At 42.3% G+C, this 24,978-nt stretch overlaps 1 protein-coding gene and 1 long non-coding RNA gene across 3 annotated transcripts in view; one reads left to right on the top strand and one right to left on the bottom strand.

The window, feature by feature from the left end:
* The first annotated feature begins 345 nt into the window (after positions 1 to 345).
* On the top strand, positions 346 to 24,319 carry LOC115507179. Its single transcript, XR_003966576.1, has 3 exons — positions 346 to 521; positions 21,899 to 22,106; positions 22,199 to 24,319. It is a non-coding gene; the product is annotated as an uncharacterized LOC115507179 (long non-coding RNA).
* GRPR (gastrin releasing peptide receptor) overlaps positions 7,907 to 24,978 on the bottom strand; it is a 33,758-nt gene continuing 16,686 nt past the window's right edge. Inside the window, exons 2-4 of one of the 2 annotated variants that reach the window (XM_030305395.1) lie at positions 13,227 to 13,578; positions 11,223 to 11,602; positions 7,907 to 8,883 (exon numbers count right to left, since the gene is read on the bottom strand). In XM_030305395.1, the coding sequence (XP_030161255.1) occupies positions 8,880 to 8,883; positions 11,223 to 11,602; positions 13,227 to 13,578 (736 nt within the window). In that variant the 3' untranslated portion in view covers positions 7,907 to 8,879. Of the gene's footprint in view, positions 11,603 to 13,226; positions 13,579 to 24,978 lie in introns of both variants that reach the window. The other variant, XM_030305394.2, reaches the window with a different exon arrangement.

The following is a 24,978-nucleotide window of genomic DNA, read 5'->3' as shown; positions in this document are numbered from 1 at the left end:
CAGAAATGGTAACAACTTGGGCAGGACGTGGGCGGCAACCGTCAGAATGGGGTCCGATATCTGGCCCAGGAGGCCTCTGCTCTGGAGGCTTAACGCTTTAGTTTCTGGATCATGGAGAATTACGGGGTCCTGGAGGAGAAGCTGAGGCTGCAGGGCGACACTTGGGTCCTCAGACTCGCCGCTGATTTCCTGTGGGGGAGAAAGTCGTGTTTCACTGGGTAAACATTGCCTTTGGGAGATGGATTCTCATACCTGAAACATTTTACTTTATTTTAAAGTTTATTTACTTACTTATTTCGAGAGAGAGAGAATCTCAAGAAGGCTCTGAGGTCATGACCTGAGCCTGACTTCACCACGACCCGTGAGATCATGACCTGCGCAGAAATCAAGAGTCGGATGCTTAACCTAACCGACTGAGCCCAGCAGGGCGCCCGTACCTGAAACATTTTAGAGGGACACTTGCAGACGCTGAGGTCCAGCTGGATGTGGGTGATGCTGAAAGGATGGAGCCAGAGGTGATGGTAAGGTTTTGAGTTTAGACAAATGGGAGAATTTTGACCACCCTTCGAAGGCAAAGGGGACACACAAAGAGGTGAAGCATATTGGGAGAGAGCAATTTTGGTTTTGAAGATAAAGAACCAGTTAGCATCTAAGTGGGGCTGGCTTTTATTATTAGGCACCTGCACAATTTGGAATGACCTCTTTTCTATGTTCTCTTAAAATGCGCAACAAAGCAGAAATTTCAAGACCCCGTGGGAGCTAGAGACCAGGGGGGGAGTTGATGCCCCTTTGCTCTCTTCACAGAATTCAGGTAGGACCTAAGAAGTTTTCACCCTTGGCTTGTGAGATGTTTTCCTTTGTTTGTTTGTTTGTTTTAAGTTTATTTATTTATTTTGAGAAAGAGAGAGAGAGAAAGGAAGAGAGAGAGAATCCCAAGCAGGTTCCCCACTGTCAGCACAGAGCCCAGTGCAGGGCTTGAACCCACAAACCGTGAGATCATGACCTGAGCCAAAGTCGGACGCTTAACCGACTGAGCCTCCCAGGCGCCCCAGCCTTTTTCATTAATCTAAGCAAAGCACACCTTCCGGCTTTAAATCGAGCAAAGAAGTTTTTGCCTAAAATCTGGATTCTGCTTCTGAGAGGGTAGGTACACTCTTCTGACTTACAAAAAATTAGAACATCTAAACAGAAACCCAGTACCTTCTTTGAGGTGGGTTAATGGGCATATAGTTTTCGGGTTTTGTTTTTTTTTTTTTAATCACTAAGCGACAAGCAGACACCATTTTTTTATTTTTTATTTTTTGGCAGAAGTTTAAGAAAGTTTTGTCCAACAGTTTGGACAAAAAAAAAAAAAAAAAAGGTTTTTTTGGACAAATTCATAGGAATTTGGGGAGCATGGCGTGTCCCATTAATTACTGTCAGGTAAAATTAGTCTTTCTGGGCAAGGCATGATGTAAGTACAACAGATAACAGCCACTGTTGGTTGAGCTCACGAGTGTACCACAAGAAAGGAAAAATAATCAACTGTGTGGTGAGTTCTACGATGATTCTAGGCCCGCAAGACTGATGTCATGAACTCATCTACTCCCAGTCCCTGGAGAGCAGAGACGGGACACTGGGGTATCTGGCCACTCTGTATAGACAGAATTTAGGTCCCAGTGACCAAGGTGGTAAACATAGGCCCCATGAGAAAAGAGATTCCAAGACTCTCAAGCAAGAAGGTTGGGGGAAATGTGTAGACGCCACCAGATGGCATAGCAAAAAGTATCAGGCCCACTATGGATTTCTTCACAGTAAATGGCGTCCTCTGTCAGTGGTCACAAATTTAATATCATAGGATTCCCTTGGGGATCTGTTAAGATTCTAATGCAGAAGGTCTAAGGCAGGGCCCAAGACCCTGCACTTTTGACCAGGTGATGTCAACATTGCTGGTCCACAGACCATACTTTAAGTAGTAATATCCTGGAAAGCTCCCCAAGAGTGAACCCACGAACATAGGCTGTTCTAGCAAATAGCCCTTTGGTGAGTCAGAGCTAGTCCGGTCCCTCTGAGAGGCACTGAGGAGCACTGGGCTGTCATAGGAGGTGGGAAGGGACCCTGAGAAACACACTGGGTATGCGTCAAAGTTGACAGGTGACCTGGAGCAAAATGCTTGACTTCACTGATCTCAGTTCTGGGAAGTAGGGGGAGATGTGCCTTTAAAATTCACTTTTATAATATTGAACACAGTCCAGTCCATATTCAAGGGATGCCTGCTTTTGTGTCATCTTCTTGGTAAGATGTTACCCATTATCTCTTGTATCAGAAGCCAATGTTTATCAATGTTGCACCCAGTGAACAGGAAGGTTCTCTGCCTGATGTGTTACAAGATGTCCCTGCACAGATTTACCTGCCCTCTAGCAAAAGGGTCTGCTGAACCTCTCCTCATCCACATCATCTCCAAGCCAATTGTTTTCATTTTTCTAATGTCTCACGACCATGTGGAAACCCAAATCACAACACTTTCCTTTAACTTCCTCATTTGTGAGATGTGGGGTTGTGTCTGGGCATTCTCTGGGGTATCTTTCAACTTCAATAATCCAAGACTCAAAGGAGATTATTGAATTCTCAATATTACAATCTACGTATCAATGAAACTTCTTTTTCTGATGTGGTAGGCAGCATGCTTGCAAAGAGTTTAGAGTTTCTTTTTTTTTTTTTTACTTTTTTTTTTTTTACATTTTATTTATTTTTGAGAAACAGAGTGAGACAAAGTGTGAGTGGGGGAGGGGCAGAGAGAGAAGGAGACAGAATCTGAAGCAGGCTCCAGGCTCTGAGCAAGCAGTCAGCATAGAGCCTGATGCGGAGCTTGAACCCACAAACTGTGAGATCATGACCTGAGCCGAAGTCGGACGATCAACCGACTGAGCCACCCAGGCACCCCAGAGTTTAGAGTTTCTGATAGGCAAATTCACCCGGGCTTTGGGTAGAGCTCTCAGCAATTAACACAGACCAACCTTACATGTCAATTGGATTTTTATACCCTGGGTGTCTCAGAGATTTTAGTCTGCTCATCTTCCCATCTAATCCAGGAGAACTAGAGATGCACAATTAGGAATCACCACTTTTAGCTATTTAAAGCATTGACACTTTGAGAGAGCATTTGCAGTCTAATGGTGGGCTCTACATGCCATACATCACAGGGCTGGGGTGCATGGCAGGGGACGTGGTGAGATATACTGAGACCAGAGAACCTTCTCCCAAGGTAACCCCATGGTAGTGCTCATATACAACCCCACACTCTGGGGCCTCCTTGGCATGGCTGTCTGTGTGCCTCTCAAAGAATTTGTTCACTGTATCTGAAAGGCATGCTTGGTTGCCTCTTCTCATCTGGAGTGCGGGGAGCTTAGACGGCTCCTGTTTGTGACCAAATGTGTTATTTCTTCAGTGCTTTCCTGGTCTCTGATGGCTAGGGTTACCCCAGAAAGCAGAAACTCTCAAACTTTGGTATTTAAGCCCTAAAGAGAACAATTGGCAATAGCTGTCAAATTATAAAAGTATATGGTCTGCAATTCCACATTTAAGATGTTTTCCAACAGCAACACTTGCTCATGTATGAGATTATATATGTTATTCATTGCAACATGATTCATAATAGCAAAACACTGGAAACCACCTAAATGTTCATCAGTGGGGGACTGAATAAATAAAGTACTATGCAGGTATAAGAAAGAGTGAAGAAGAATTTTTTATAATGATATGGACAGATCTCCAAGATATAGTGTGTAGTGAAGCAAGCAAGGGGCAAAGCAATGCATATAATATGCTACCATATCTGTAAAATGCTGGTGGACTGCAGGAAAACACACATTCGTATTTATTTGCCAGTGCATAAGAAATGTCCAGAAGCATGTACATGTAAGAATCTAACAGCGATGGTCACTCACTGGAGGAAGTGGTGATGAATGCTGAGAACTCTGAGGTAGTATAGTGACTTTTCACTGAATGCCTTTTTTTAAAAAAAGTTTATTTATTTATTTTAAGAGAGAGAGCGAGAGCGAGCACATGCACATGATCAGGGCAGGGCCAGAGAGAGAGGGAGAGAATCCTAAGCAGGCTCCACGCTGTCAGCACAGAGATGGACGCCGGGCTGGATCCCACGACCCGTGGGATCATGACCTGAGCCGAAATCAAGAATGGGTAGCTTAACCGACTGAGCCACCCAGGCGCTCCTGAATGCCTTTCTTATGCTTTCGATTTTGACTCATGGGAAAAGCTTCCTTATTCAAAAGTTAAATACATCTTTTAAAAGTTTAATGAAACGAAACCCCTGTGTTCTGAGGAATCACATGGGGAGCTTGTTTTAAAATGCAGATTTTTAGGCCAAATCCCCAGATGTTCTGAGTCAATTGGAAATTGGAGAACCTGCATTTTGCAGCCAGCAGCCTGGGTGATTCTGACATAGATGGTTCCAGAATTGAACAACTGTGGGGCATATGGCCATACACTACATCCATGCAACAGCTTTCTTTTTACTGAACATTGACTACATGCATGTGTCCATTTCATAAATTATGCTTTATTGTATTAAGAAATAAAACACATTTCTTACATTCTATGACTTAAATATTCGGCTTACTGTACTGGCTTTGAGTTAATGTCACGCAGACCATGTACAATGTAATAGAAGCATTGGAAACATTTCTTGAAAAATAAGAATACAATCAATGAGCACACTTCACAGAATTTTACATGGTCACACAGTTTGCACATTTAAAAGGACCTGAATCATTCATATTAATATTGTGAATTTCTTATAAATAATTCATTAGTCTAAGGAGTCTGGGCAAAGCCAAGCCATGACATTATTTATACTAAGTACCACACCTGGAATTTGTTCTGACTTCTTTAACACAGAGCACATTTTTGATACAATAAATATTTACAGTTAATAGTAACAAGTACAATTATAATTTACAAAATATAAGTCTAATATTTAAAACAAAACAGAAAATGACATAAAGAAGTTTGTGCCATGTATTTTTACAACTCACCGAATCAACCCTTTCAACAAATTTTATTACCTCAAACTCTGCCAACTTGGATGCAAGAAAGGTTATGTTTGAATCAGTCAAGGCCAGATTACAGAGGGGAAAAAATTGTTTTTAAATCAATTTTACTTTCTTAATGTTATTCATTATCAATATCAATATGTCAATAGCACTAGCTAAAACTGAAGCAAATTGATGAAAAATTTGGATTCAAAACAGTCCCAAATTATATGTGTACCTTGCACACTGAAATCTCGAGTTATACCAAAATTTTCAAACTCGTCTAGGAATTAATGAGGTGTTGAATGTGTGAAGTTTTACTGTCCCATTAAAATGATCCTTTTGAAAGACCATAAAATTATGTAAGTCCTTCCATGTCATTCTATGGCTCTGGGAATGAATTTTAAATTTAGGGAACAAAAGAGAAATAATCTTATCTTCCAGAATGTGAGCTCTGAATGGGCAGACAGTGGTTTCTGGGTTTGTAACAGGGCACTAAGTCCATACCTGAACTTGGATTTTAGTCCAGGAGACATTTTTCTGTTAAAGGCTATTCACGTAGCCTGGGTCTCCAGGCTCAGGGAAATCATCTGCTATCATGTCTTACTGGGTTTTTTGGGGGAGGGGGGAAGGCGGGGTGATGGGGGAAGGGTTTCACCCCTTCCTGATACCTGTTCTCCAACGAATCCCACTTCACAGAAAGGTGCCTGGATTGACTGTTCTCACTTGGATCCTCTGTATATGGCCCTTCGCCAAGGGTTTTCTCCACTCGGTCACAGAACTAGGTGGGAAATTCTTCCCAGGGCTTCCATTTGCCACCGAATTGTGTCTCTGGGGGCAAGTGAACTAAGGGACTTCCTTGTCCACCTACTCTGTGCTACATTTCAGCCTCTGCCTGCAGTGAGTCCTTAGGTGCTTCGAAACATCTTCCATGCCCTTGGTGTACAGTCCTCGACTTCATCAGTGGTTCAGGCCTTTGGACAAAAGCTAGAGTAGGGAATGGGATTATCTATCAGTCACTGTGAACTTAATTTCTCACATGGGGCTGGATTTGGGAAGCAATGCTGAGCAGTGGAATGGGATATATTGAGCTGGAATTCATGCTTGGCCCCTACCTAAAGAAAGGGTGTCTTCGAAGGCCAAAGTTATGGTAAGAGATTGCTGGGTATTAAAGTTGTGTTTGTGTTGGGGGTGGAGGGCTGCTGGAGGATTGTCTTAAGAGGGATCCAGGTCCACATTAATACTCTGCCATTCAACTGTGGCGTGTGACCTCGGGATGGTGAAGTGATCTCCCTGAGCTTCAGCTTCATCATCCGAATACTTGTCAAGGTGCTTGTGAGGAAGAATAGAAATGTGCGCAGCACTGCATTTGGCACATCATTGCTGCTTGGTGAAATCGAGCACCTTCCTTTCCAGCACTTCTAATAACATTTTTTTAAGTTTATTTATTTTGAGGGGGAAGGGCAGAGAGATTGGGAGAGACAGAACCCCAAGTAGGTGCCACACCGTCAGTGCAGGGCCCAACACGGGGTTCAAACTCACAAACCATGAGATCATGACCTGAGCTGAAATCAAAAGTCGGACGCTTAACTGAGCAACCCAGGTGCCCCCTTCCAGCACTTCTAGAGTCATAGAACTCCACTAAGGTTTCACACAAATGTGTGATCTATGACTTGTGGTTTTGCTCCCCATGATCCCGTCCCTTCTTATCTTAGGCTTCCACTTCCGTGTGACATGGAATGCTGTTCTGGCTAATATGCCTCCCTGGTGCAACCAACAATGGCATCATTCCCTGCTTTGGGCCAAGTTAAACAGACTCACTTTGCAGGCACAGACTATCCCGTAAACTGGGAACGTCCATGAGTATAAATGAAATCAGAGTTCACTGAACCATATGAATTAATCGTGGACACATAATATTTGAACCCAGGGGCTGTTAAACTTTTTAAAAAATTAGATAAATTCCACTGAGTGCATTTCTAACGTGGTCTCACAAAAGAAAAGTCTGTTCTCTGTGATTTGTTGATTGCTCTGGATATACTGAGCTGGAGTTCACGCTTGGCCCCTACCTAAAGGAAGGGTGTCTTTGAAGGCCAAAATTATGGTAAGAGGTTGCTGGATATTAAAGTTGTGTTTGTGTTGGGGGTGGAGGGCTGCCGGAGGTTTGTCAAGGTGGGTGCTGAGAGGAATACAGGATAAACTAGGGCTTGGTTTCTTTGAATAGCTCACACAAAGCCTGGACCCAGGAGAGTGAATAGAATAATGTCTTGTTTTCAGCTGTTCATCTGTCTTTTTTTTTTTAACTTTTTTTTTTTTTAATTTTTTTTTCAACATTTTTTATTTATTTTTGGGACAGAGCGAGACAGAGCATGAACGGGGGAGGGGCAGAGAGAGAAGGAGACACAGAATCGGAAACAGGCTCCAGGCTCTGAGCCATCAGCCCAGAGCCTGACGCGGGGCTCAAACTCACGGACCGCGAGATCGTGACCTGGCTGAAGTCGGACGCTTAACCGACTGCGCCACCCAGGCGCCCCAGCTGTTCATCTGTTTTATGAAAACGCAGCCAAACATAGACAAATGTGCAAAATGTGCCCCATTCCTCCCAGCAAGCCAGGGTTAGCAATGGCACTCTCTAACAACAGCTGCTTCGGGGCCTGGATGTGAAGGGCGGAAATGTCCAGAAAGTCGGCCTCTCTCGCATCTCACCTCCACAGAAGTGTGTACTATTCACTCACTTCTCACGTGGTCAGGTTTCCAGGGCGATCATTCCTATCTAGCTTTCAGGAAAGTGACTTAGCCACCTTTTAGTCCACAGGTTGAGGATGTCATTCAACTCGTAGTTCCCAAGCAAAGCTCATCTCTCTTACCAGAAGACATTTGGTACATGCATTGACTCTGAAACCAATAACCAACTGCTACTTTTGGCATAAACAAAGACTTTACAACTTCAATGTGCATGTGTCCTTTGGACAAGTTCATTTATTTCTGTTCAGTGAGCCTTTTCATAACAAGCTGAGCTCGGGTTCATCTGAAGCAGCCTCTAAACTGTGTATTTACCATCCTTCCCCACTTCTCCATTCTTCAAGATGAAACCAAATTGTTTGTGTGGCAAAGAGGGAAACAAGAGGGCTTGTTAATGAGGCAGAAGGCCAGGGTTAGTGGGGGGGTGAGGGCAGCCAGAAGAAGGGGTTTAGCCATCCACATTTATGGGGAATCATCACCGACAGGGAGGGGCCTCGCCTGCACCAAGCAGGGAGGACCATCTTGCTGTGGAATATCACTCCTAACAGCAGCTGCGCCCTCCCTGCCAGCGGCGGCCGATGGTGGGCAGGCTGCCTTGTTTATTGCTTAATCTATCACTGTTGAGCTGCCTGCCTCAGGGAGGCTCAATTTAAGATAGATTGAAAGGTAGTGTCTGTCAATTGAATAAACACAGATGGTTTTCCACAGAAAAAATTGATTTTTTCCCCCCTCACCAAAGACATAAGCGCTAAACGTGATTATCTTTGGAAGCCAGGCGTGAAATGTCTTAGCTCCAGCCCCTGCCACACTCTGCCCTAGCAGAGAGGTGATACCACATGGGGGCTTGGGTCTCTCTCACCGGAATTTTAGGGTCTTGAGGTGGAAGAAGAAGTTGACTTCCCCGGAGAAGGGCCCGGGTAAGTCCGTCCCAATAAGCAGGTTCGCGTCCGTCCATCTGTTGATTCCCAGTTTTACCAGTCCTGGGCCGTTGGCTGGCACACGCCTTCTACAGCCCTTCTGTTTAGAAGTCTCAAAGAGGTGACAGGATTTGCCTCAGGACACACAGCTGGACCTAGATTTCAGTCTCCTGAAATCCATGCCATGATGTTACCTGAAGGAGACATTAAGATGAGTCCTACTCCCAAAATGTCTTTGAAGGCAGGTAGTTCAGAGATGCTTGAACAAGTCACACAACTACCCAGAATGCTACACAATGTAGCCCCTAACGAGGTACGAAGTCACTTATACTCAAGAGTTTTGAAGAAACCCAAGGGTAAAGTTGTGGAGCAGTAGTTGGAGATAACAGGTGCATGGAGGTCAGAGGTGAGTAGGGAAAGTACCCTTCGTATAATGAGGAGATTGAGCAATATGTTTTCTTATGTGTTTTTCAGCTTTAATCCCACAGCATAACAAGCTAATGGGACACCATTCATACGAGTTATTCCAGGGAGCCCCTGAGAGCAATAGACTAGTCTCCTTCCATTCCACTAACATGAACATGAGTGTAGGATGTTGGTTGAAGGACTTCCCCAGACGAGTTGTTGCAAAGGTAACAGAAGTGGGGCACCTGTGAGCAGGCTGGCTGTACAAATGCTTTAGAAACCAAACTGGAAGCAATGACAGGACTCAGAGGATTTCAGCAAGAGAGGGATCTTAGCACTGTCCTCTCATTCTACAGATGAGAAAATGAGTCTAGAGAAGGGTTGATAGCCAAGCTTACATAGCTAGAGACTAAGCTGGGATGACCGGCTAAAAATCTTCATTCTTTCTGCTACACTTGCTCTTCAAACTGTCCAGTGTCATTATGGGCTCCCAGGAGAGCAGGTAGGAACAGTACAGAAGGGCATGCGGCTCACGGAAGGAAGCGAAGAGGTCTCACTCCAGCTAATACAACTGTAAACACAGATGTTCACAACCGTCTGGGTCCTAACTTCTCGAGCTCTGCAGACGGTGAGCACTTCCTTGTAACAAGAGATGAAAATCTTTCAGTACGTGCCATGTGGGAAAGAGAGCCAACGGTTCTTTCTCGCTTGGACAGAGAAAACCGGAATGAAAATCGTCTTCAGATGTAAGCGATACATATTATGGCACATTTGCGGAATTTGGACTTATCTGAAAGTGGGTTAACGTGTTTGCAGTCCAGCAGAATTGGCCTATCATGGAGTCAAGAAAAACTTGATTCAGGGCTTCTAAAGTAGGATAGTCAAGTCTCTTTACTCAGGAAAATAAAAATATTTCAGTCCAGTTCTTTTCTGCACGTGGGCTGTTTCATAAATACTCCTCTTACATAGAAAGTTAATGAACCTGTGGCTGTTTTATAATCCATTCTTAATGCTAAGCCCCCTGCAAATTATTTATGCATATTCAAACAGAAATATATATTACTGAAATTTTATTCATTTCCTCTCACAGACTTTAGGTAAGCATATGTTAAACGTAAACATGTTTCTCTTTCCACTCAGGTGTGATCTTTTTTTTTTTCTTTCATATGAACTAACTGCTTCACTGGAGCAAAGAGCCAAATCTAAGTAAATATGTTTGGCTGAAAACCTGTATACCAAAAATAAATACTATACTTTATGCACTTATAAATGATGAATTGCGAGCAAGATCAGTTTTCCCCCAAAAGGATTTCTCTTCTGTGGTAGGAGTGTACCATGGATGATTGAAATGGGGTAACAGCAAAAAGAATCTCCATTGAGTTAGAATTCAGAGCACGAGATACCAATCCACAGCCTCATGTGGATCTTTGTATACGTGTCTATGTGTCTGGCTGTGTTTTTGCCTTAAAATGATGTGTCGAGTGTTTCTCCTGTGTCCCCAGTAACATCTTTTAAAAATAATCAACACTCAGGGATTCGTCCTAAACTGGCTTCCAGTGTTATCAATTTGGGGATGGTCCATCATACATGGGAATTTTTCATAGGGCTGACTTTCAGGTTACAAGTGTAAAAAAACAGTTCCTTGGTTTGTGATCATAAAGGTTCCTGAAAAATCACTCAAATCATATTTTTAAAGCACTAGTTTCTGCTTAAAGAAATGACAAGGTGAAGTCTTTCACAAAGTGGACATTTAACGTATAATTTTTCTGCTATATAAATCTATTTGTTCATGTAGTTTCTGTGACTTAATTGGCCATAACTGTATATCAGGGCTTGATGCTTAAAATAATACTTTCTTATTTGTTCCCTTTTCTAAAATACGGAAAGTTTGCTCTACATCAGAAGAAGCATTCACAAGTTGAAATGGAAAATACAAATCTTGACGGGCCTTTCAAACGTAAGAGCAATCCATTTGGGCCTCTCTGCAACCTGTCTATACCAGTCATGAGCCTTCCAAAGGGTCTTTGGAGGGTACAGAGACAACAACAGGTGTGAGGGTTCTTTCCTAGCCATAAAGCACAACTAGGGGCCCCTAGGGGGACAGGGTCAAGGATCAGCCTAAACATACCCTTCATGACAGATGTTTCCGTTGATGAGGCTGAAGGTGGCCACAGAGGGGTTGGTACTCTTGAAGGAGGTCATGCAGGTGGTACTTCTGCCGGTGCTGTGAGAGCGGGTCAACAGGCCAGGGCGGCAACAGAAGAGCTGGGTGTTGAATTGTTTCCTGAAACTCTTGCTCAGCAGGTAGAGGGCAAAAGGGTTCACACAGGAGTTGGTGAAGGCCAGGAGGCGGGCACAGATGCTGGTGATGAAGTGGAGCATGGAGGTGTCCACCTCCGAGTAGTGGTAGGAGCGGTACAGGTAGATGATGTGATTGGGGAGCCAGCAGAAGGCAAAGAGGCCCACAAACACCAGCACTGTCTTGGCGAGGCGCTTCCGGGATTCGATCTAAGGAGAGAGTCACGCACAGAGCCAGAGGGACCAAGGGACAGTGTTGGATGGATGCAGAGCGACAAAGATTCAGACAGAGAAAAGAAAAAAACAGGGAAAAAGAATTGTGGGAATAGATGAGCTCACAAAGCCACAGAAAAAGGGTTCAGTGGGAGAAAGGGGACAAGAGAGAATCCAATAAAATGGGAGAAAAGCAACAGAAACAGATGGAAAAAGGGTGTGTGTGGGGAGGGGGGGGTCAGAAACACAGACATGAAAAAGCCAGGAAGCAGAAATCCATGAGGTAGAATATAGTTAGAACGTGCCACTGAGAACAGATCTTTAAACAAAGTTGATTACATGCTTGAATGGATTGCTCAATGAAATTCTAGTAAGTGACCTCTTTTTCCTCCAGAGAGCTCTGGTGCCGTTTATCGGCCATATGACTTCATGTCTTTCTGGGCTCCACAGTTAATAATTTCTTATTCCCCCTGATGCTCAAAAGAGCAGCCAGCTTTGTTCTTCCTCATTGGCCAAATCAAAATAACTTCCTATTATTATTATTTTTAGTCTCAACTTATTTTTGGGCTATACTAATATAGGGAGGCTCTTAGACAAAGTGGGCTGAGGATCGTTTGCTCCCAACACCCTCTGGTACCACTGCAGGGGGAAACGTCGCTCTCATTAAAGAACCAGAGGTACAATGGATGTTCACTATTGAGAGGCCTTTCAAATATGGAGACGGTTTCACTGAGAACTGCCACTCTCTCCTCATAATTGAGGCAAAACAACAACAACAACAACAACAACAACAACAACAACAACACTTTAAAGGGTGAAGCCACCGAGTCAGCGGTACATTTAAATGGATGGGGAGTCTTTCTGCTTTTGCATCATAAATGCCACAAGATCTACATTTGGACTAGAAAGCAAGAACTGACAAAGAGGGTAAAGCCAGAGTCCCTGGTTTCTATTCATATCTGAATATCAAATCTGGAATTCTGTAGGATTATGGGGGACAGGGAAGGGAATCTAACACATGTGGAGGGCATTCTGCATTCTGGGTACTCTAGGTCATATATATGCTCTGTCTTTTAATCTTCCAGCCTTACAATATGTGGGTTATCACCCTGTATCATGGGTAAGGGAACTGAGGCTCAGAGAAAGTAAGTGAGTTAAGTCATGAAGTCTGGATAAGAACCCAAATCAATGTGAGCCTATCTTAGTCCAACGACTTCTTTTTCTTCAACCAGCTCCTTTTTCCCCCGCTCCCTCTGCTTTGTCCCCATGTGGTGACACTCTTCCTATCCAAACAATGTGATTGGAATTTAAAGAAGTCACATCTCTATGGGCCTTAACACTTTATTTTGTTACCAACACCACTTCTTCAGATATTCCTCAAGAGGAAACCCATACTTCAAGTCTTCCAGATTCTCAATACCTCCCTAGCTTAGGTCTTTAATAAGAGAACAAGATTATAAAAAACACCTGAAAACCTGGGCTTCTGTGGCTAGGAGTTTCCATTTACCATCTGGCCGCAGATCACCCACCTCCTCTAATTGCAGAATCAGGTGTGCTTGTCAGTGGAGCCCAAAAGGGATCAGATCCTTAAGGAGGAAACGAATCAATCCTCAGCACCTACCTGCTTCTTGACATGTATATTCCCTTCCACAGGCAGATTGTAAGCGCTCTGGATCAGATTTTTAGCAATGAAGTAGTAGTAGACAGAGATAATCGACAGTGGGATGATGTAGAAGACCAGGAAGGAAGCCATGGAGTGAATTTTGGGGTGCAGCTCATTAGAATGTGGGTACGGAGCACAGCTAATGAAGGTCTGGTTGGTGCTTTCCTCATGAAAGGGATGTAGATCAGAAAACACAGCCTCCGGGATTGCCAGAAGCATGGAGATAACCCAGATCAATGCAGCTTTGAGGCAGATCTTCATCAGAGCATGAGAGGCCTGGATATCCATCGGCCGGACGATGGCTTTGTACCTGGGGCAGGAAAGATGGAATGTTCTGTGTAAGTTGGCTAATATTATTATGGATGCCCCAAGGATGGGGCAAGCCAGGCAACTGGGTGCAATATTTAAGGAAGCGCTCACGCTCAGGTTCATGCAAGTGCTGACTCTGAACTCATACTACCATGACAGTGAGTGCCTCCCTAAATGTTATACCCTGAGCACATTGCTTTCCTTATCCTAGTCCTGGCTCTGAAGGATGCGTTCTTGTTTCTTCACCCACAATCTCTCTTGATTTTAAGAACACTTCTCAGAAAAGCTGAAACTCCTTTCATTTTTCTTAACTCACAGAAATTAATAGCAGGCATGTTTAAAGAAGGACACGAGGACAAGGAGTTTGAGTCCTTTTTCGGCAAAGCCTTCATTTTGAGTATTCGAGTGCAGTTCAGGGAACCTGAAGTCATTGAGTATTTACACATGCCTCTTCTCTTTTTCAAAGGGTGCAGAACAAATAGCCCACTGAAAATGTTATACCAGAAGCATCCCTGTAAGTGTCAAATTAATCTTTCCCCTGCCCTCTTGCAGTATTTAGGTTCCTCCTGGTTTCTGTGCTATATGTGCCCCGGACTTGGGCTGAATGCTCTGGGAAGCAGACATTGAGAGGAAACCAGAAGGATAAGAGGTTTAGTGGGGAGTCTTACCTGTGAAAGGCAAAAGGGAAGGAAGCAAGATTAGATGGAGGGTAGCTGTCAGACCCCAACGCAGACCTGACAAGGTCTACACCAGTGAAAGTGACCAACCATCCTAATTTGTCTGGAAATTTCCCAGCTTTAGCATTGAACATCCTACATCCTAGGAAATCTCTCAGTCCCAGCAAACCGTGACAGCTGGTCACCCTATGCCAGCCTAATGGTACCAAAGATTGTCCAGTGGAGAAGTCCTGTCTTGGGTAGAAATTGCCAGGCCCTTGTATCACCACCTTGCCTAGTCATGGGCTGGGGCCACCCAAAAGGAGTGTGACCTCAGTTACTCTCTGGTATAGTCACTGGGTGGGAACTGTCCACGAAGAGCATGACCATAGCTTGAAAGCTGAAGTGGACCCTGAAGGGACTGACAGCCACAGGCCATCAGATAACTACTGTCCCTGCAGCTGAGTAGTGAATCTTTTGTTCAAGGGAGGTCTGAGCAGAGCAACTCAATATCTGCCACAACTCCCCATACAACACAACACCTAGCACATGAGCTGCTATAGTGTGGAAGTTGATGTGAATTGGGACCAACTAAATGTGAGGGTGTTCATTGCTGAAAATGCTGTGTTAAAACTGGTTCTACCACTGATACTCTATTATATGATAGACTTCAGTGATGGGGGAAACACTTATTTCCACTTGCTTCCATGTTGATTAAGCTCCCGTTGGGTTACCACTCTTTGCTGCACCCCGATTCCTTATTCACTTTCTGCCTCCCTCCAGGGAAAGGGGAGTGAGTTATTAAGAGGTGAGTTTGAGAAAAAGAACCTGGCATGTACTCTGGGCTCAGAGAGGCCCATGGTCGTCTAATTGCCCCTGACTAGGGGAATGGCACATGTAATATAGGAGATCAGGTGTTTGCAAGTTCATTATTGCTGTGGACCTAAGTCACAATCTCCAAACAGCTTTATCTGGCATAGAAGCAATTATTTTTATCATTCTCTATTTCTTTATCTAGCTCTCTCTTCCCAGCTCAGGTAGAAAAGAGAGGGCTCTTACTTAATGGACATCCCCAGCATTCTAGAACAATACTATAGCCCCACTTTAGTGTACCTGGGTTTGCTTTTCCATCCATAAATTAGTTCATTGTAAACAATTAACACACTAACATAAAAACTTCAAAGGAAGTTCAGTTTTCTTCTGGCACTTTCTCTAGTTACTGTTCATCTCAAACACTTTTATTCCTAGTATGTAGGTAAGGAATTAATATCTTTAAAGGTACATGAACATCTCTAGCCAAAGATATCTCTAATAAATCAATTAGAGATAAAGTAGTAATCTAAGTTACTCCAAGTGAAGTGAAGCTGATTCACTCCTGCATGAGGCAGAAAACAGAGTGAATGGCTTACCTCCTTCCCTCTTGAGAATCTTGTACTCCTAAGTACAAAATGCCACGGGAACTGTTGAGCTGCTATTTCAAATTCATAACTTTTAAACATAAAAGATAGTATAAAAGCATTACTTTTATAGTTTTGCCAGAAAAATAGTTTGAATCTAAATCTAAATAAGCTTCTAGATCTATGTACCAGTTTTCAGGAAATATGAAGATAAAAGAATCTGCTAAATGATGCCATGAAGATACAGTCCAATCCTGAATTGGAAAATTCTGTAGGAATGACTCCATTTTTTTTTCAACAAATATATGGCATAAAAAAGGAGGGAGAAAAAAGTTTTTAAAAAAGGAGGGAAAATGGTTATAGACCTACTGAGATGTGTCATACATATCAATTCAGTGCAAAGTGTAGACTCCTTTTAGATTTTGATTCAAACCAAACAACCATAAAAAGATATTTTTGAGACTATTGAGGAAAATCAAATCAGAAAATCATTCAGATTTAGTACTGGTGATATTAAGGAGTTATTTTTAATATACTGGGTGCAATAATGGCATTGCAGTTCTGTGGTTTTAAAAAGACTATTTATTAAAAACATGCCTTAAAATATTTACCATGAGTATATTTACAGTGAAATACTATAATGTCGAGGAATTGCTTTTAAATATTCAGATACGTTCATATTTCACTTGTACAATTAAAAAACAAGTAAAGGGACTTAACAGAAGACCATGGGGGAAGGGAAGGGGAAAAAATAGTTACAGAGAGGGAGGGAGGCAAACCATAAGAGACTCTTAAATACATAGAACAAACTGAGGGCTAATGGGGGGTGGGGGAGAGGGGAAAATGGGTGATGGGCATTGAGAAGGGCACTTGTTGCAATGAGCACTGGGTGTTGTATGTAAGCGATGAATCACAGGAATCTACCCCCAAAACCAGGAGCACACTGCATATGCTGTATGTTAGCCAATTTGACAATAAATTATATTAAAAAAAAAAAAAAAGAAAGCTCCACACTGAGATATACTGTGGCAAATTTATAAACTTCAAGGTTATAAAAAGAGTTCTTGTATCCAGGTAGAAAAAATAAATCATTATCAGGGGGAAAAATAAGTAAAGGGGTGCCTGGGTGGCTCAGTTGGTTTCAGCTCAGGTCATGATCTCATGGTTTTGTGAGTTCAAGCCCTGCGTAGGGCTCTGTGCGGGCAGCACGGAGCCTGGAGCCTGCTTGGGATTCTCGGTCTCCCTCTCTCTCTGCCCCTCTCTGATTCACACTCTGTCTCTCTCAAAATAAATAAATAAACCTAAAAACAATTTTTTTTTAAATAAGTAAAAATGCACCGCAAACAATTTTCGGTTTTAGAATATTCATAAATTATCACAGTAATTAAAGAAATCCCATTTACTAAGCTCTTGCTATGTGCCAAGCAGAGAATACCATCTACATTATCTCACTTACATTCCAGACAACAGATAGGTGCTATTATCCTCATTCTACAGGGGACAAACCGAAGTTCACTGTTAGAGGTGGTGGAATCAGCATTCAATTGAGGATCAACTCCTTTCAGGGTGTCACAGCTCTTTTAGAAGAAAGCTTTGGGTAAATCCTTCTTAGAAGCAGAGAAACAGCAGAGGTTTCCCTAATGCGTCTGGAACACACCAAATGTTCCCTGGAAGTCTAATGGTTTTCTAGAACATGCAACATATCAGTCTATTTCTTCTTCTGGTTTAGACAGGAGACACCACTGGGGGGGGGGGGGCGGTTCTTGTTTAGGAGTGATGGCTGGTTGAACTGGGGTGGCTACTTAATCTAAAGCAGCCAGTGAACTGCCTGTCCAGCTACTAAAGAGCCTCTCTTTCTCTTGAGCATTTAAACTGAAAAAAATGAGAGGATGTAGTCATGTAGTCAATAACAGATGCTGGAAATAAAAGATTTTGATGCCAGGGAAGGGATTGGGCATATTTTAACCGTGTGCAAGATGAACGAGCAGCATAGGTAGACTGAAAGAGAAAGAAAGAGCCAGACATAAAAGCAGAAGCTGAGATGATGTGGCCCTAAGTCAAACAGAGGGTCCTTGGTTTCTGGCACATGAACTGCTTTGGAATGTACGAGAGGTCTCCTGTTACAATCTTACAATTCTCCCATTCCCTTTTCACCTGAGTTAGTCTGAGTGGCTTCTGTTCTTTGTCAACAAAAGAGCCTTATCTAGAACAGTTAGACATGACGGACATTTAAAGTTATCATCAGGGGCGCCTGGGTGGCTCAGTCGGTTGAGCGTCCGACTTAGGCTCAGGTCATGATCTCGCAGTTTGTGAGTTCGAGCCCCACGTCGGGCTCTGTGCTGACAGCTCAGAGCCTGGAGCCTGTTTCAGAATCTTTGTCCCCCTCTCTCTCCATCCCACCCCTGCTTGTGCTCTCTGTCTTTCAAAGATGAATAAACAAAAATTAAAAAAAAAATAAAGTTATCATCAGATTTATTTCCAGTATCGTTTCGCATACATCACCCCCTACTTGCTGCCCTCTGAGAGAATGAGCTGTCAACTTTAATTGTACCCAAGAGATAGACTAGTCCATGGTCTGTTCCTAAAGTCTCCACTGCTTTCCTGCCTTCCTCCTTTCTTTCTGCCCAATCCCAGAGTCTCCATACATCTGAATCCTGTCCTTTCAAATTCCAGTTGATAAGTATCATCTTGATAAAGATTTTGCTGCCCAATCTAGGCTTCCATGATTCCTGTTCTTTCTCCTAACCTGTCTAATTTCATGACAGGATTATTGATTCCTTTCACATAATGCTTGCTATGCACCATCTTGAATTGTTTGCTAGCTTTCCGTGGGTATGTCTTTTCTATCTGACTTTCTAATAAATGTCCTGAGGTTAGAACATCTTTTTCTCTTCTCTTCCTTCCGTGTCACTAAAAATGTTCCAGGTCCCTTGTTCTGCATGCCACTTACTTCAAAGCAGAGGCTCAGTGCATACTTGCTAATTAATTGATAATAATATGTGTCTTGCAGGTGTGTCTCTTATTTCCAACTTCTCAAAAATGAGAGTAGATTCACTTTTACATACTTAGTAAAATTCATTCTTCCACAGACTGACAGATTCACTCCTGATACCATGGGCCTCAAGACAATTGCTTCCCACTCCTGAAAACATCTGTGCACCATTTTTCCTATGCAAACATTGGAAAGGTCAAAAACATTCTGTGGAATGAGAGTAATGTCTCAAAGAGATTTTTGGCAAGTAGAAGTAGCCAGCTCCCACATCCAGGTTGGAAACCTTTGCCCACAGAAAAGTATGTCTTTTGTTCAAATATGGGCACTTTGTTTATTTTTAGGGACCCAGCATTTCAGCCTTCATTTGTAATTACCTATTGAGGTCTGTAGGAGTTGTTGAACAACACTATTTTCAACTCCTGATGCACACCACCTGTGGCGGACTGAGGTGAAGAGAAAACTAAAGTAATTAAACGGTCTCTAGGTAATTGGCACATCAGCAGCATTTAAATTAGAATCCTAATACCTAATCAGATTTGACAAGAGTATTAAACATTGGTTCTATTTTCTCCTGAGAATAACACCAGGGACTTTTCTGAAGAAATGTGAGGCAATTATTAGCTGACTTGTAAAATGACTATAATCCAGAGTCATGGAATCTTCTCTCTCTTTGAGCATTTTTGCAAATGGAGAACTTGCTGATCCTTGGTGCCCATCCAGCCATTATCTTTAAGTGTGTAACAGATTATAGTTATTCTTTCCTGTTCTTCTCTCCAGGCCAAATAACTCCAATGCTCTTTTCACTCCTTCTTAATATACTCCAGTCTTCTCTGGGCTCTAATGTGGACTTGGGAGCAGGGCTTCCTAATGGTGATTCTACCAACTAGATTTACGGTCTTGGACAAATCATGGGCTCTTTGCACTTCAATATTCTCATCCCTTAAAAGAAGATCATAACCACAACCTTCAATGATTCTGGCAAAAGTGATTAAACTGCTGAGGAAGAGGTTTTAGGGGAATAGGATGTTCACATAGTCTCAAAGAGTCTCCCTATAGACTACTATCTACCCGCAAAGAGGAAAATGTACCTTTATGTTGGGGAGCTCCAAAAGTCACCCCTTTAACCAAGTGGTCAAATCCAGAGTGAGCTTCTCTGATAGTCCAAGTAGGCACAAGGTCTAGGGCCCATGATACTTGTAGGAGTTTAGAAAAGTGTTTTAATTTCTTTTAAAAACCAGAAGAAAAAAATGAATACAATGCATCTTGGATTATATTTATCTTTATGCTGAAATAATTATAAAATAGAATTCTTAATATTTTTTTTTGCGGAGAAAGGGTCCTATAAAGGTAAAAATACCAAGGGCCCATGAAATTCATAATTTGGCCCTGATTTAATTTAGCATCACCAATAATGGGACCATCTGAGATCATGTGCCTCCTGATATAATGCAATGGGATAAACACAACATTGCCAATACAGTTGTCTTGCTCCAAATTTTTAATCTGAATCTGTATATGAAGAAACAATCAGACAAATCCAATTCTGGCACATTCTACAAGATAACTGGCTTAGAGTCATCAAAACAGTCCACATCATTTTTTAGAAGAATATAGGAGAGTTATTGTTATACCTCAAAGGAGATTAAAGAGGTATAATAAGTAATCCTTTTCACAATATATACATACAGCAAATCATTATGTTATGCCTCTTAAACTTATACAATGTTATGTGTCAATTATATCTCAATGACACCAGAAAAACAAAATATAACAACCCAATGCAATGTATATACCGTAATTTGATCCTGGATTTTTTTTAAAAAGGTAATAAATTACATTTTTTTTGGAAAATGTGGGAAATATGATTACATATTAGATTCTATTAATGAATTATTGTTAATTTCAGTAGGTGTGATAATGGAATTGGGGTTGTGCAGAAGAGTGTCCGTGTTCTTAGGAAACACACTGAAATAGGAGTGAAAGGTCAGGATATTTGTACCTTACTTTCCAGAATTCAACAAAATAAAACAAAACAAACAAATATGTGTATGTCTCACACTGGAGAGCAAGAACAATGTCTAGGGAATGCTAATTGTTGAATGTGGGTGGGTATTATGCAGAAGTTCATAAACAAGGGAGAAAACATGCTAAAATACAGAATTTTAAAAAAGATAAAAGAGTAACATAACAATTTTAAAACAACGTGTTATATATTTTATTGACTATAAGCCCTTTTGTCATCAGAAAAACTTTATTATAATTATAATGTGACTGAATGTGTCATGTCTGATTAGTGCCTATACTAGGAATGAGGGAATTGTCTTTTTTGTTATATTCATATTGTTCTCTTGGGCTTGCAATTTTAGTATCATCTATAATCTGTGGGGTTTTGTTTTGCTCTGTTTTGTTCTGTAGGAATATTTTTAGGTCACTTGTCCATTTGGGGAGGTTAGTTTAATTAAAACTAGATCATACAAAAAAACAAAACAAAACAAAATACACAGCAATCTGCCAAACCTCTCCGAAACCTGAAAGTGCAGGGAAGAATAGGGTGCCATTGTTGAGCCTTCTATATGGTGGGACCTGTTCTCCTGCCACCCGAGCTGCACGTGATAAGGGATCCTCTGATGTGGACTCGGGGAGAGAGTGAGCCTCAGTTTGGACACTACATATTACCAATATTTAGTTCATCTTTTCTTTTAAATAAAAAATCAATATAAATATAAGTTTTGAAGCTTTCCTCCTTACCTGTTAGATCAGGTTGCACCTCTCCTAGAGGGCATGAACCCCACTTTGTGGTCCGTTATCCAATAAGATACTTTCCGGAAAATTTAGCAAATGTTTCAGGGAGTTTTCTAAGAGTCAGCAGCTGAGACTTCTCTCCTTGCCCTGGGAGGAAGCGAGCTTTAAACTCAGGTGAAGGCAGAGGGTCATGATCCATATTATAAAGTGTAGTCATACTTTTTCTTTTTCTCATTTTCTTCAGAGACAGATCAAGACACAGATCGTGGATCCACACAGGTCCATCTCTGAGTAAAGCCCTGAAGTTTGTGAACTGCAATTCCCCCTCTATTGTGTTCTTTCCCTGTAGGCACATATGGTCTCCCTGAGAGCAAACCCTGCTTTGGGGAGGGGCGTGCATAGCAGTCATTCCCTCTGTAGTTTGGCTTGACGTCAATGCGATCACTTTCCCCGCATGGAAAGTCCGACCTCTGATTGTAGAAAGAAGGATCTCTTTTGTTTATTCCAATAAACAAGTTTTGTTTATTCCTCCAGCAGATGGAGGAGCCACTGGAGGGGCAAGGGCTGCAGGCAGCCACACTTCTATTTACTTCTTCAAAGGCTTACTTTGCAACTACCATGTGGGAAGTTCTTTCTTGCAACAGATTGAAGAGGAAGAGTATTGTGTACCTGGGTTTCAATTAGATTGATTCTGTTAACAACAACAGTAGCTAAAACTTGTGGGAGACTTACTATGGATCAGGTAACTATGTTATGAGCTTTGTTTAAATTATCACTGTTTTATCTTCATAACAATTCTCTATAGTAGGTACTAATATTATTGTTCTTTTACAGATGAAGAAACTGAGGCAAAGTAACTGTTCCAAGGCCATTAGTGCCAAGCATTGGAGACAAGATTTGAGCCCACGCAGGCTTCTTCCTATCATGATGATCCTGTGGTTGACCAGGCAGCCTGGGCTTTCTGGTGTAGAGGAGGAAAAATAATTTTCTCCCTGCTGTTCTAGGTTCTTGGCCGAGACCCACCCACTCCCCCATAACAAAAGACAATTTAATAGGAGAAAAACAAATAGAAGTTTAATATCCTATATACTTCCTATACCCATAGGAGAGGCCCAGGAAAATGGAGTAACTCCCCCAAATGACCCAAGCCTCCATCTTAAATACCATTTCCAGTTAAAGGCAAAGGAAGATGGGGGGACAGGTATGGGAGGTTAACCAGGAAAAGTATAGTAAACAAGAGTAAGATTGTCATGCAGATCTAAATCTTGGCCTTCTCCATAGGAGATAGGAGCTCCTAGAGATTTAGAGTCATCCTCTCCCTGGTACAAAGACAGAGACACCCTTACAGATGGAGATTTCCCTTATAAATGGAAATGTCTCTTACCAAAAGGATAACTTTGATTAGGGTTTTCAGAGCTTGTCCTGTGCCTGCTGTTTCTTAAATAATCTGCCTAAAATAATCCTCATGCCAAAGAGGCACATTTTGGGGTAGCAAATTCTTCTCCTTTTTGCTGGCATTGAAATTAAGGGAGAAAAGCAAAGAAATGATTAGAATGTCTGTTCCCTACCTACTCCGTCCATGGTGAAAGCACCGTGTTTCCAGACAGGCACAAAAGTCCTTTCTTCCTTGAGTCTGTTACACTGAATCTCGGGACTCTTTCACTGCTGTATACACACCCTGACATTCCCTGTGGCCTGCGCCTAGAGTGAGGTCCGAGCTCTCTCATAAACTCAGAGACCTCAGGGCCTAAAGAGGCCATCCGAATGAGACTTTGGAACCAAGCTGAAAACGGCGTCAGGGAAGCTCTACAATCCAGAGGCTGGCACTAGGCTGGGGAAGAGGCGCTGTCGTGGAAAGGTTCGGAAGGGCAGGTACTGTTGGCATATGGCGGATGGAGAAGCTGGAGTATAAAATGAAAGAGAGAAGCAGACAATTATTGGACTTCTCTGGCAGAAGCAGTTGGGCAACTATTGACCCTTGGGCCCAAAGCGGGTTTCAGCAGGATGACCAATTCCGAAGCTCAGGGCTAATCCTGTAAGGGAATCCGTCAGAAGGGGTGAAAGCAGGATGAAATATTACAGTTGCCAGTGGATATGTTTAAACTGACCAAGGAGCAGTAACCCAGTTAGATTTCAGTAGGTGTGCAAACATCCTGGCACAAGTTGTTCGGAGGCCATTCCTCAAAAATGTTATGGATGGAAGAACATATATTTCTAACTTGTTAGACTTTTTCAGCAATTTATGAGCCAAAAAGTTTGAAGAATGTTTATAAATCTCACTTGCAAGCTGTAGTTAGACATAACCTGCATTTACTCTACTGAGTAACACAAAAGAGAGCAGAGAGTGGGGAAAAATCACAAAGCCAGAGAAAAATCACCCATGCTCTAGGGTAGAAGGTAAAGTAGACTCGGGGTAATAAATTGTCTTCCTAAATTGTCATTCACCCCCAAACAGACCCTGAGACGGGGATTTAGGCGCAAGTAGTTTGTTTGGGAGGGGATCCCAGGAAGCACAGGGAGGGAATAGGGAAGTGGGACAGGGAGGGAATGGAAGCCAATAACGAGTACCACTCCGGGCAACTGGAGCACAGGCCTGATGGGGACCCCTTGAGAGACTGGTGAGCACATTCCAGAACTGTGCCACCAAGGGGTGAGGAAGCTGAGGTGTTTCCCATTGATTCCCATCCCTCTCTGGTTGAGGATGGTCTTCTAGTGTTAACTCTGGAGTGCTCCCCCTGCCCCAAACCTTCCCATGGCCAGATATCACTCTCACTCAGAGAGAAACACCCAACCCAGCTGTGTAAGTGACCTCCAGGGAGTGCAAGGGATATGGGTATGCCGCCAATAGTGACCGATATGTAAATTCTTCTCCCGGTCCTGTCAGTTTCTCAAGCACATATACAAAAAATGAAATATCAGGGACATTATTAGTTTTTAAATATACTTCAAATTACTGGAGATAAAAATAGAATTTAAAAAATTAAAAAAAAATTTTTAATGAAAAAAATTTTGTATTAAGTTTATTTATTTTGAGAAAGAGAGAGAGAGAGAGCACAAGTGGGGGAGGAACAGAGAGAGGAAGAGAAGATCCCAAGCAGGCTCTGTGCTGTCAGCACAGAGCCTGATGTGGGGCTCAGATTCAGGAACTATGAGATCATGATCTGAGCCGAAATGAAGAGTCAGACACTTAACCAACCGAGCCACCCAGGCACCCCTCTTTTTTTTTTAAATAAGAATTATTAAAGCTCAAAAATACCATCATGGCACATGAGTCATTGTGTCTAATTATAAAAATTTAACAGCACTATATTTAAATAACCTTTTGTGAGAGGCTTTGTACATGGTGAAATGTTGACTCAGCTTTGTAGCTTATTGGGTGCCCTGGCCCAGAAGGTTGATCCTGGCAGTGTTAGAGAGTTATACCCGTGTGGTGAAGGAGCCCACCACAGAGAGAGAGAGGGACGGGATGGAGACTGGGAGCCCTGCATTCTACATCCACTTTGATAATTAGCTATTTTTGCATAGCGTTCTGTCTCAGTTTCCTTTTCTTTAATGTTATTTATTTTTATTTAAGAAAAACTTATACAGCACTATGTTCGGGGTATAGCTCTGAA

Source organism: Lynx canadensis, chromosome X, assembly GCF_007474595.2.
Source record: "Lynx canadensis isolate LIC74 chromosome X, mLynCan4.pri.v2, whole genome shotgun sequence".
NCBI classification, from domain to species: Eukaryota; Metazoa; Chordata; class Mammalia; order Carnivora; family Felidae; genus Lynx; species Lynx canadensis.
The sequence above is the reverse complement of the archived record's forward strand: the minus strand, read 5'-3'. Positions and strand labels throughout refer to the sequence as shown.